At 42.4% G+C, this 13,742-nt stretch overlaps 1 protein-coding gene across 1 annotated transcript in view; it reads right to left on the bottom strand.

Annotated features, from left to right (window-relative positions):
- Positions 1-13,742, bottom strand: part of pkd1a (polycystic kidney disease 1a) — an 84,132-nt gene that overhangs the window by 25,485 nt on the left and 44,905 nt on the right. Inside the window, exons 23-33 of the mRNA XM_079688105.1 lie at positions 13,518-13,668; positions 10,202-10,354; positions 8,373-8,513; positions 7,003-7,321; positions 6,504-6,720; positions 4,269-4,428; positions 4,025-4,177; positions 3,764-3,908; positions 1,873-2,151; positions 1,679-1,767; positions 1,150-1,465 (exon numbers count right to left, since the gene is read on the bottom strand). Coding sequence (XP_079544231.1) covers positions 1,150-1,465; positions 1,679-1,767; positions 1,873-2,151; positions 3,764-3,908; positions 4,025-4,177; positions 4,269-4,428; positions 6,504-6,720; positions 7,003-7,321; positions 8,373-8,513; positions 10,202-10,354; positions 13,518-13,668 — 2,123 coding nt within the window. The remainder of the gene's footprint in view (positions 1-1,149; positions 1,466-1,678; positions 1,768-1,872; positions 2,152-3,763; positions 3,909-4,024; positions 4,178-4,268; positions 4,429-6,503; positions 6,721-7,002; positions 7,322-8,372; positions 8,514-10,201; positions 10,355-13,517; positions 13,669-13,742) is intronic.

The raw sequence follows: 13,742 nt of genomic DNA, 5'->3' as shown, positions 1-13,742 counted from the left end.
TGCACGGCCAGATACGGCTCAGCTGACTCAGATAAGGAAATATATGATACATTATGATGTGATATGCTGCGGACAGTACTTAATGTTACTCTGATCCGGTTACTTATGTTGTGGCAGATATTTAAGTAAGCTTTCTTAACGCTAATGTTATAATAGTCAGATTGCTCTGAAGACAGGAGGTGATATTCTATTAATGTTCACGTTCACACAGTCGGTGATTTTTGCCGGCCGTCTTTCCTGCAACGGCAGCTTTTCTGTATTTCCTTTCTCCTGCAATATGACTTGATCGCTTTAAACTCCACACACTGAGCTCTGATTGGTCAGCAGGCAGTGCTTTCACTGAGTTGAGCTCTTAGCCTGCAACCTAACCTGCTCCCGACCAGGTTAGCCGCACAGCCTATGTTACCATGGAGATCTAGCCTGCTAAAAAGAGAACCAGCTTCGTAGGACCGGAAACCCAGAGTTTTCCCTGAAGTTAGCCGGCTAAGCAAAAATCCTGCTTCATAGTATACCCCCTGGTTAAATAAAGGCTACAAACAAACAACGAAAAGCAACGACAAGAAGTTAATCTCTTTTAAGGCCAGTCCAAAAAACAACAGTGCCATTAAAGCTTTTAAATATCAAATGTATTTTGTTGTTGCTACTTATATTTTTAATTGAAAGTTTTATTAAAAATATTTGTATATATTTAAACAATAACATTTTTTATTAAGCAACACATTTACGTATTTTTGCAAATATACAACCACACATTTTTAGAAAAAGTACTCAAAATGAACAAGCATCCCTACAAAAGAGAAAAAAGGGACAAACATACTTTATTATTTAAAACTAAAAGTTTTAAATAATAAAGTATGTTTGTCCCTTTTCATGCTTTTGGGTATTTTCCCTTTCCTCTAGAACATGATTTGTTCGAGGGCACTAACGTTTTGTATTCAATGAGCCCAATATGGCTCAAATCTGCTTACCTGCTGCTTCAAAGCAGCCAATATTGTTCAAAAGTGTTTTAATGTCCAACTAAGGTCTGCGGGTTGTATACCTAGGAGCAGTACATTAAAACTGAAAGGGGTCTTTACACATACCGGTGGGTGTGTTGTCTGTGTTGAATACATTATATAAAGTATGTGTGTGGTGAACGGGAGGACCCACCCTCCTGAGAGGTGAAGTTGAGCTGAACAAACAGCCCCGCCTGTCGGTTGGTGTTTCCTGTGCTGACCATGACGATGACGGAGTCGCAGTGGCTGATGTTAACAGCCTTGGGGAAGACCCCTCCTCCAGCAGAGCCCTCGGGACCCGATTCTGCTCTGCTGCTCCCGTTGTTAACAGCGACGGTGATGGCCAGGCTGTCGTCCAGTCCGGAGATGGGAATCTGGGTTCCATTTTCAGTGCGGAACTCCATGGATGCCACCTCAGTGGAGACGGTGTAATTCGCCACATAGTTGAAGGGGAAGGGGTTGGAATCCACCTTGTGAGGAAAAAAAGAAGAGAAAATAGAAGGTTAGATCTGATGATGTGAGGCTGAAATCACAAAACAAAACCACTTCAGACAACTTATTTATTTGAGTGTGTTGTGATAAGAGACTCCGGCACCTGCAGCTAACATGCTGCCAAGTTTTACAGCAGCACTCTAGAGAAACAAAGAATGTTGTACTCAAGTAAGTAGTTTCCCTCCTGTTACCTGAAACAGAAGCTGCATGATGCCGTTTCCTGCAGCCGCTTGGCGCAGACTGGAGTTAAAAGCTCGAGGGATGGAGAAACGCTGCCACTCTGGAAACATAAAAAGGGGGTTTAAGCACTGATATATACTACTGTTAGTTACCACTTACAGAAACACTAAAAGCATAGCTAATGATACTAGATACACAAACCCACCTGGAAAGATGTTGCCATGGTAGCATAGCAGACTCTGGGGGTCCGCCAGTTTTCCCGTGGCAATGATCTCGGCTCCCCTCAGCACGAGCGGCTCCTCATTGAGCACGCGGGCGTGCATGAGGATCCGCATGAGGACCGAGGACAGGCTATAAGCTTTGGCCGCCACTCGCAGAGGGTGCTGCTCCAAAGAGGAGTTGAAGGGAGGTGAGGGGGAATCCAGGTAGGCAGGCTGGAGGTAGGACTGTGATGTTGACTGGCCAACCTGATGGATCAGATCACCTGGAGGGACGGGAGGAGATCAGGTTAAAGGGACCTATCATGCTTTTGGGTATTTTCCCTTTCCTCTAGTGTGTTATACATGTTGTTGTGCATGTAAATGGTCTGCAAAGGCTACAATCCCAAAGGTCCCTCTCTCCCACACACACCTCTCTGCCTTAAACGCCTCCGTTGTACTCTTTGTATACTTCCATAACATAGTGACATCACTATGTAACACTCGTGGTTCTACTGTATTGGCTAGTGCACTAATTCACATTGTATGTGATGGGCTAAGGGGTTGTACATATCTAAGCTGTTGACCAATCACAACAGAGCCGGAAGGCTAACCAATCAGAGCAGACTGGGCTCTGGTTTCAGACAGAGGGTGAAAAGAGGTGCTGCAGCACAGGCAGTATGAGAAAAATAAAGACCTTTTTGAACATTAAAACATGTAGACATGTCACAGTAGAGACACAAAATACATATATGAACCTGAAAGGAGCATAATAGGGCCCCTTTAACAGCTCAGGAATATATGGTAAAGAATAGAAGGAAGTTAGAGACACAGTAACAGCACAGTGTCGCTGTAGTTTGTTTTTCTCAGAGGATAGTAGACATCTTGTAAATTAGGGGACACAAAGTATATTGGTGCTGGTTATATGGCAGAGGAGGAACAAAGTCATTGTATTGTTTTGTATTGTACTGTTTCTTACTTGCTACCCTATTCCCTCAACCTATCCTAAGGGAGTGCATGTATGTAGACATGTTAGCTTAGCTGCCATAGGCTTGGACTGTTGGGGGGGGGGCACCTTACTCCGTCTTTCTGTCTGTTTGTACCTGTGTACTCTCATGTTCCGATTAACCCAGCTTCCCCCAAATCTCTTTTTTGTGTCTACAAATACGCCGGTATCCTGAGTCGAGGCTGATCCTGTTGCTGCGGTCGTGTGTCCTGGATCCTCTATCCTGAGCACTGGATCTGAGTCCTGGACTTCGAGTCGTGGCTGAACCTGTCTCTGCGGTCCTGCCTGACTTTCACCATACTACTTCCCTGATGGCTCCCACAGGATTGTTGACATCCTCGTGGATTCATCTTCCTATTATGTATAGACACATGCATTTCCAAACATTTGGTCTACCTATGATGTAAATGTATAATCTTTTCGATTTACACACGGTATCTATTGCACGTCTGTCCGTCCTGGGAGAGGGATCCCTCCTCTGTTGCTCTCCCTGAGGTTTCTCCAATTTTCCCCTTTAAACTGTGGGGTTTTCTCTGGAAGTTTTTCCTTGTACGATGTGAGGGTCTAAGGACAGAGGGTGTCGTATTGTCATACTGATATTCTGTACAAACTGTGAAGTCCACTGAGACAAATGTAACATTTCTGATATTGGGCTATATATATAAACATTGATTGATTGATATTGCAAGTCACAGATAAGTATTTGTACTCAAATCCTAAACTTTGAGTGTCACAAATTTCCACCAGTACTCTTTGCGTACTGCAACTGGTTATACGCAACAGCACTGAGAAGGCTTTACCCTCCACTTAGCAAGACACATGCATGAATGAAGACTTATTGCTAGATCCTAATTAATGTTACAGTTGACTTTTATCCAAACTTTCACTCTTACCCATGATGTTCAGGATGTTGTCGGCTATCTCAGTGGGAGTGACGGTGCCCTGCTTGGTGTCAGTTTGCAGGATCTCCAGCATGGACTCCAGCTTGTTCAGAGTGCTGTTCTGACACTCCTCGCATATGAACTCCCGACTGACCGCCTGGAAAACAAACACACATTATTTATTACCTTTAGTCTTGCCTTTTCTTAATTTTCTTGTTTCCCCTGCCCTCTTTCCTTTCCTTCCCCCTCTAGCCTCCCTCTCATTCTGCTCACCGTGCACTGAGCCAACGCAGCGGAGGTCTGCTGGATGTCGTTGACGGTGGTCAGGTCGAGAGCCGTCAGTGCTCTGGTGATGTTGCTGCGGACTCTGACTCGGTAACCACGCTCTGCTGGGAAAACCCGGACCCCCTCCCTGGACTGCTCATACTGTAACAAGACAAATATAGGGATGCTTCAACTGATGAACAATTGGATGATGATTCCATTCCTCATTGCTGTGTGTCGGTGACTCTCCTACCTCATTCAGGACTGTTATAAGAGCCAACGATAACTCTCGGACCCTCTGGGAGTCTCCCTGCTCCAACAGCTTTTTAAGTTTGATGTCGGACAGCTCATACAGCCAATGGGGAAGGCTTTTGTACTCAGGGGGCGGGTATGGCAACAGAACCTTGATGGACCTGGAACCAAACACACAAGGTTATTAGTGTTTCTAATGGGGTTATATTTTTGTGTCTACAGACTTGATGCTTTCATAAATTGCGCTAGGGTGAATACATTAACCAACAATTACAGTGTAGATTTAAGATACTTTTTTTCTTTACATACAGTACATGCAAGAATAACTGTATATGGATGTCCACATGTAAACAATCCATAAGCCAGTTATATAAAGAAAGCCTGGGGAAGAGATAAATAGATCGTGATCAAGTTTATCTGTAGATATTTTATAGTTTTTTTTATGTATCAGCTCATTTGTCATATTTTAGTTTACTTTTGTGTTGTGTTTTTCACAGTCTTTAGGCCAGGGGTAGCCAACACGGTGCCCGCGGGCACTTAGTCGCCCGCAGGGGCAACGTGAGTCGCCCTAAAAATAGCTCGCCAAGCAAGTCCATGTATAAAATACACAAAACAAAAAAGGAAATGTAATTAAAAGAATCTACCCTATGCATAAACAAAACCTAAATCATAGCGAACTCTATCTACTTAATATAAATCTATATCTATCTAACACCCCTCCTCCCGCCACCCCCACAATGAATATCGACCAATCACGTTCTTGCTTGATTTGCGGGTCCAGAGTTGCAGTCGGGAAGAAAAGCAATGTGGCACCTCCCTGCTGATTTTCCTTCTGGCAGAATCTACATAAAACATCAGCCCCATTGAACAGCCTAGTCGTGCCAGCCTACACAGCACATGAGGGGCAGAGTTTTACTCTGTGTGTTGCAACTTGCATATATATTTATTGCACTTGACGCACACACACGCATGGCGTAATTTCCACTGGGTACAGGGGGGACATGTCCCCCGCTCTTTTCGAAATCCCGTTTGTGTCCCCCCACTTTACAAATATGTGTATTATTATTTTTTTAACGCAAGCCGTCATCGCCACGGAGGAGCACACAGCCTCTGTGAGCGAGCGAGACAGAGGGAGAGAGAGAGAGAGCTAGGGAGGGAGGGAGGGAGAGAGAGCGAGCGAGAGAGCACACCTTTATCTATTTAATATAGATAAATTAAGAAATCATTCCAATGTGTACTATAGGACAGTAAAAAAAAAAAAACAGTTTAAAAAGGGAGTGATTACTAAAATATACATAAATAGAAAGAAAGAATGCTAACTAGGTAACATAAGATAAGAATAAACCAGTTTAAATGATTTGTTATTGGTTGTGATCATATTCTATAGATGATTGGATTATTGAAAAGTATACAGCTCCCTTTCATATGAGTGTTGAAAGCTGTATCCACAAATTCACCAGAATGTATGGATACACCAGAGTGCACCAGCATTTCACTTCAACATTTAAAAAAACATCTTCCCGGGGGAGCATGACCCCGGACCCCCCTAGAGGAGCTGAGGCCCGTCCACCCCCAAATAAAGCAGGTTAAAATAATTAGATTGCAAACATGTTCTTTTAGTAAACACTGAAAATGGGTCCCACAGACCCAAACAGCACACAAAGGTTAAAGGTAAGCCTATTAACATTAAAATGTGCTAAATATATACACTGCAAAAAACAAAAAAAGAGGAGTAAAAGTAGCCCCCGACTTGTTTTATTTTTTTAAAGTAGCCCTCACCCTAAAAAAGGTTGGTGACCCCTGCTTTAGGCGCTTCTTTCCTTTTTTTGTTTTCCACATGCCTCTTGAAGTACATGTTGGATGTCTTGTAATCCCACTGCATAAAAACAATATGTAAATGTTTTTCTAGGGCTGCGAGCAAACAATCTTTTGCAGGAGCTTATGCCCATAATAACTAAGCAAGTCTAAGAGGGGGTTAATTTATTGTTCAACATACTTTAACAGAAAGCCCCTAACTGCAAGACAGCACAGATCTAAACTTTAATAAGCTTTGTGTTGAAAAAGAAAAGGAAAGTCAGAAGTCAACAAGATAACAGAAATCCTTGGAGATAGAAGAGGTTATTCTACCTCTAAGAAACCCTTCTGTCATACACGGGCTAAGCGAGCTATGGAATTGAAGCTGAAGGACTGGGTCTTGTTTAATTGGTCTCACTGCCGCTCAGAAAGATGTAGTTACTTGTTGAGTGCAATGATGTAAGCTCCCTGGTGGTCCTCCACTGTGATGGATACATTCACATAGTGGTGGGCTGAGCCGAAGCCTGGGGGCAGGAAGGCCGAGTGCTCGGGGCTGCTGCCTTTGTACACGCAGAAGTCCTCGCAGTAGTCTTCTCTGCAGCGCGTCACCAGTAAACTGTAGAGCAAAGGAGTCTCCGAGACCCCGAGGTCACTGTAACCTGGAGGCAAGAAAAGACATTCACTTTTAAATACTTGTTTACTTTTTCTTTATCTATTCATCTGTATTTGTCAATTGTTGTAGTGTATTTATCCCATCTAAAATAGTAAAAGGTTCATGTGTTTTAGAAAGAACAGACATATCGTGGTGAATTTGGACGAGGTTAAAAGGTTGAAATCAGATGATCAGACAGGACAGATTTATCAAAAATCAATTAGTGATGACAAAGGGAAAGTCAAGTAACACGTTTGGGATTCAGGTGTGTGAGGCCACGTCCTCCTACCTGAGCAGCTGAAGTGAACTCGGTCCAACAGCGTGTGTATCGTCCAGTCTGCGCTGTCTCTGTCCACGTACGCCACTCCATCCTCCCCTTCCCTGCTCAGGCGACACTTCCCGCCATCTGGGGGCGTGTTGTGGTGCAGAGTGATGGACGCGGCGCCCTCTCCATCTAAACTGTCGTCGGTCACATGCAGGGTGAAGTTGTAGGAGCAAGGTTGCAGGATGCCCTGCCGCAGCACCAGATTCATGCCGTCACCTCCTGTGGTGGTGGAGGAGGAGTCCAGGACAAAAGTCTCATTCTGCAGCGTCATGGCACTCCAGCGCTGAAAGGCAGAGAGAGAGAAATATAGGCATTCATACATTAATTGAGCAAGGATAATCCACCCTAAAAGCTTTCAAATAAAGGAAGGGACACATGGTTTTTGTTTTGAGGTTTGCCTTGATGCGTTCATCTCAAGGCTGAGACAATAATTAGATTAATGCTTTTAATATGTTTTTAAGGAGTAATTTGGTTGAGGCTCTAAACATCACTTAATTATTTTGATGTACAAGACAAATCCTTTCTGATCATCTACTTTCTATAATCAGTTCTAAACTGTTATATGTTCTGTGTTTATGGCTCAGGTGAGAACATTGTTTTACTTTGGAATCTTTATAAGTTACTTAAAAACTCTAATTTGACAGGTAAAAAATGTATATTCATGTTTACTTCAAGGAGAAATATGTATGTGAGAACTACATGAAGATAGATACATGATATATACAGAGTACCAAACTTAAAAATGACCCCTGTGCAGTGTGAAAACAGGAGTAAAGTACAATTCTAGGAATGAACGTAGTTTAGAGCTGAGTCATCTGCTATGTGCAGGTTGAGGCTCAGGGACTCAAGTATTTTGTCTTTCAAAATGTTTCGCTGTGTTAGCAAGGACCAAACATATTGGCCCTGGCTCAAGTTGTATACACAATTACTTAATTCTCACATCCACACAACTGCCTGCATAACATATTTCCAGAGAACAAAGTCTGAATAAAGGAAAGAGGTGGAGACCAAGGACGAGAAATGATGATGATGGATGAGGATTTTGCGGTCGTTTCTGCAGTGTGACAACATATAGATATGGATTTGGAGTGTGTATGTGCCCATGGGTGAGAGTGTGAGCCAGCCTGCCTGCCTGCCTGCCTGCCTGCCTGCCTGCCTGCCTGCCTGCCTGCCTGCCTGCCTGCCTGCCTGCCTGCCTGCCTGCCTGCCTGCCTGCCTGCCTGCCTGCCTGCCTGCCTGCCTGCCTGCCTGCCTGCCTGCCTGCCTGCCTGCCTGCCTGCCTGCCTGCCTGTCTGTCTGTGTGTGTGTGTGTGTGTGTGTGTGTGTGTGTTTACCCCATGGTAAACGCCCTGGCAGTTGGTGCAGGTTCCTCTGAGGTAGACGTACGAGTTCTGGCTGACCTCGTAGATGGACTGGACCTTACAGGACACACACTCCAGGGACACCATGGGGATATGGCCACTCTGGACAAGCACCTGTCATAAACACACACAAACATACATGCTGTCAAAATACAGGCAGTAAATAGCATGCAACCGATCAGAACGCAGAACATCCAACAAAATACAAACACATGTAGTTTATTATAAATTTCTTTGTATTTCTATATTTTGAGGGATACATCCAAGTACAATGCATTATGTGACATGCCATATTTATATCCAAACAGAAGACATTCTATTCTTTTCTACTTTTTCTTTATCAGTATTTGTTCATTATTGTATTTTATCCCATCAAAAATATTAAAGGGTTCATGTGTTTTAATAGCAGCAGCTGATCCTGGTTGTTCAACTGCTGATCATAAAACTAGTTATTTCAACATTCAGTAGACTGGTTATAAAAATCATGTAATCGAGTTGGAACAAACAGATGAATGTTCAGTAGAAACTACAAGTGAAACCTGTTAAATGAGTGTTCAAACTACATCTCCCACTGTCCATGAACACTTGACACACACGAATTGCTATGTGTCACAAATTACAGAGAGAGACATTGTTCTGATAGCATAGTCGCTCCAGTCCTAGTAGAGGGCAGTCATCTCTTTCGACTCCACTTCGAGCAACAGAATTACTAACAAAGAATTACTAACAAAGCACTTATATACTAATAAAGGACTTATCTAAAGCCAGTTGAGAAGCACTTGAAATGTTTTGGCTCTATGAAACCTGATGTACTTATATGATTCTGTTTTCTTCAAGGTTGTATCTTGTTGGTCGAATGCACTTATTGTAAGTCGCTTTGGATAAAAGCATCAGCTAAATGCGATGTAATGTAATGTCTAAGTAAGACAGATAAATAAACCAGGTCCAACCCTTTTGTGTCGGAGGAGGAAAACTCTCATATTGATATGTGTTAGGATTATTTTTGTAATGTCCCCATGGTGTGCTTTGAGCCTTAAAGCTGCTTTTACTTGTATGTAAATTTGACATTGATTGAGTCACAAAATATATTTACCTTTGGAGGCCTCCTTTCCTTTAGAACCTTTAAAGATGTTATACAAACTGCCTCAAAAGAAACATCTTACTGTTTGATGTTTTTCCTTGACTTTATCCTTGACTGGAATTTGTTATGGATATTTATTATTGGACTAATTGAAAAAAAAGAAATCTAAGTGTTTTCTTGGCTTCTTTTGATTTCCATTCATCAACTTCTGACGCCTCAGATCAATGTTGTGACCTATTTAAGCTCCTTTCCCTTCTAAGTTATGAACCACCATCTTAAAGGAACACTGCGTACCATTAAGATGAGTTAGTGGCAGGAATGGAAAATAATAGTCATTTCTCACTTCTGTATGTAGGACTAGAAAGGTCTATATTATTTGACACTAATGCAGAAGCACTTTAAGTGGTTTGACTTATTGAAAGCAAATGTACACGCAGGATTCTTGCTCTCTCGAGTTTGTATCTCCATGGTTGATTGCACTGATTGTAAGTTGCTTTGAATAAAAGCATCTGTTAAATGAAATGAAATGAAACTCTGTTTTAATTTCGACATACAGTAAGGAGTTGCTATTGTTGCAAAGCCGTGTGTCGATAGTAGACCAGAACAGACAAATCAAACGTTGTCTCTAGAGAGATCCTTTAGATGTTTTATGCTAAACCAAGATAACTGTTGTTCTCTGACACGCTTGTGTTTACATGTGTAGCAGAGTGTGTGCACTTACAGTCTGTGTGGTGGACTCTGGTGCCATGCCTTCTTTGTAGATGGTCAGTCTGAACGTGTATTCGACACCCGCCTCCAGCTCAGAGACGGAGATTCCCAGCACCGGGTCGTTGGTGCCCAGGCCGAAGTTCAGACTGGAGCAGTGCTGCGTGCCCTGCAAGCGGGAGGAGTCGGGATATCAAGTGTTGAGTACAAGCATGGTACTTTTACATACAGTTAAAAACAGTGCTAGGTATAAAACAGCAGTGCTGATATTTGAGTAGAGGTTGGCAATATATTTATAGAAGTCGGTTTAACTAAGATATAGCTGCATGTGAATACATTCATTAAATGCAGAAAAATACACATAAAAGGCCAAGTTGGACTATCTTTTTAACTTAAATGACAATTTGTCATTTCGACCAAAGTCATAAAATCCTCATCATTTTAGATAAATGCATGTACAGCGGGGCAAAAAAGTATTTAGTCAGCCACCAATTGTGCAAGTTCTCCCACTTAAAAAGATGAGAGAGGCCTGTCATTTTCATCCTAGGTATACCTCAACTATGAGAGACAAAATGAGAACAAAAAAATCCAGAAAACCACATTGTCTGATTTTGAAAGAATTTATTTGCAAATTATGGTGGAAAATAAGTATTTGGTCAATAACAAAAGTTCATCTCAATACTTTGTTATATACCCTTTGTTGGCAATGACAGAGGTCAAACGTTTTCTGTAAGTGTTCACAAGGTTTTCACACACTGTTGCTGGTATTTTGGCCCATTCCTCCATGCAGATCTCCTCTAGAGCAGTGATGTTTTGGGGCTGTCGCTGGGCAACACAGACTTTCAACTCCCTCCAAAGATTTTCTATGGGGTTGAGATCTGGAGACTGGCTAGGCCACTCCAGGACCTTGAAATGCTTCTTACGAAGCCACTCCTTCGTTGCCTGGGCGGTGTGTTTGGGATCATTGTCATGCTGAAAGACCCAGCCACGTTTCATCTTCAATGCCCTTGCTGATGGAAGGAGGTTGTCACTCAAACTCACACTACATGGCCCCATTCATTCTTTCCTTTACACGGATCAGTCGTCCTGGTCCCTTTGCAGAAAAACAGCCCCAAAGCATGATGTTTCCACCCCCATGTTTCACAGTAGGTATGGTGTTCTTTGGATGCAACTCAGCATTCTTTCTCCTCCAAGCACGTCTAGTTGAGTTTTTACCAAAAAGTTATATTTTGGTTTCATCTGACCATATGACATTCTCCCAATCCTCTTCTGGATCATCTAAATGCTCTCTAGCAAACTTCAGAAGGGCCTGGACATGTACTGGCTTAAGCAGGGGGACACGTCTGGCACTGCAGGATTTGAGTCCCTGGCGGCGTAGTGTGTTACTGATGGTAGCCTTTGTTACTTTGGTCCCAGCTCTCTGCAGGTCATTGACTAGGTCCCCCCGTGTGGTTCTGGGATTTTTGCTCACCGTTCTTGTGATCATTTTGACCCCACGGGGTGAGATTTTGCGTGGAGCCCCAGATCGAGGGAGATTATCAGTGGTCTTGTATGTCATCCATTTTCTAATAATTGCTCCCACAGTTGATTTCTTCACAACAAGCTGCTTACCTATTGCAGATTCAGTCTTCCCAGCCTGGTGCAGGTCTACAATTGTGTTTCTGGTGTCCTTTGACAGCTCTTTGGTCTTGGCCATAGTGGAGTTTGGAGTGTGACTGTTTGAGGTTGTGGACAGGTGTCTTTTATACTGATAACGAGTTCAAACGGGTGCCATTAATACAGTTAACAAGTGGAGGACAGAGGAGGCTCTTAAAGAAGAAGTTACAGGTCTGTGAGAGGCAGAAATCTTGTTTGTTTGGAGGTGACCAAATACTTATTTTCCACCATAATTTGCAAATAAATTCTTTAAAAATCAGACAGTGATTTTCTGGATTTTTTTTTCTCATTTTGTCTCTTATAGTTGAGGTATACCTCGGATGAAAATTACACGCTTCTCTCATCTTTTTAAGTGGGAGAACTTGCACAATTGGTGGCTGACTAAATACTTTTTTGCCCCACTGTATATGCTTTTATTACATAGAAAAATAAGCAATAATAAAATAGAGGTTATTTCAGAGAGCTGCAGACAGGATTTAACACTACAATTGACTCACATTATAGATTTTTGTTGTCCTCTTGTTTGTGCAAGCCCTACATAACCTAGCACCTTCATATGTGTGTTATTACTTTCATTTCATGTTTAGACAACAACTGCATGCCCACAAGACATTTGGTGAGGCTTCTAATAGTTAGAATACTACATTAAATGAAGTTAAGTCAATCAACAAACCCTCTGATTGTTCACTATAATTACATTGATACAGATTGTCATTCTTTAAACCTTTTAAAGATGAAAATGGTTGGTCATCAACTATTCAAAATGCTGTGATATTAGCCGGAGTCTACTTCAAAAGAAGCCAACAATGTTAACATTGTATGATTGAATGTCATTCTTCTCTATTGTTAACCAACTCCATCATCTCCTTAGAAAAGTGTTTGTCTCCAAGGTCTTGACAGCATCAAACACTACTACCAGAATCTTCTTCTTTTTTTTTTAAATCAGCAGCACTACACAGCTGAGAGTGTGTGTGCATTTAGTTTATGCGAGTACTGTAATTGTCAGGTTGGGGAGCAAAGCACCAGCTGTGGAATGCTGAATTATCTCTAAACAGTTACATAAACCTTTAAAAGCCTTAGATGTATGCACACACACACGCACAGCTACACACACATGTCACACCCATCCCATAGGGTCTTATATTGTGGTCTGTTGCTGCACAGGCAGATTGTGTTCCTGCCCGGCCAAGGAAGCGGTGAGTGTGTAAGACACATTTACACTCACACACAAGCACACACGTATTCAAGATACACACTCACTCCAAACTGTCCTGAACTGAGTTCTCCTCCTCACATCGACGCTGCCAAGCTTTTCTGAAGGCCGCTACAGTACTAGGGACCAGATGACTGTTACATAATGTTTCCGCAGTCGTCTTTGCAGGATCAAGTCCGTCCTCCAAACTCTTGTCTTGTGAGCTCACCATTTAAAATGACCCAATAAAATGCCTGAGAGTAAAGTTTGGCTTAACACATCTCCACTCTGCTATTTCTATTAGACTCAAGCCACATATTAAGAAAACAGCATATCGAACCACAGAAGCAAAAGCAGAATAGAAAAGAAATGCACCTAAAAACATTTAAAAACACACTCTCCACCAATTAAACCAGCAAAGCTCCTCCAACTCTACTTCAGTTCTAATGTGTGAAAGTGACTTTTGTCTCATATCTGTTCTTACCTTGGAAGTGCTTTGACACTCCCAGTTGTAGTTGAGTAGTGACTGCTCCTGTGGGTCCATGTTGGGATCATAGGACTGCTCCGCACTGAGCTTCAGGTCCTGTGTCCTGGACCACACCCTATAGGTGCCCCCTTCTATGATGGGCATCAGCCTGCCAGGAGAAAAGGGGGTAAAATGAAAATAAAGTAAGACAACGAAGTGCCTCTTGGCAAATGTTCTCAAGTT

Source organism: Notothenia rossii (assembly GCF_949606895.1).
Source record: "Notothenia rossii genome assembly, chromosome: 1".
In the NCBI taxonomy this organism is placed as follows: Eukaryota; Metazoa; Chordata; class Actinopteri; order Perciformes; family Nototheniidae; genus Notothenia; species Notothenia rossii.
The sequence above is the reverse complement of the archived record's forward strand: the minus strand, read 5'-3'. Positions and strand labels throughout refer to the sequence as shown.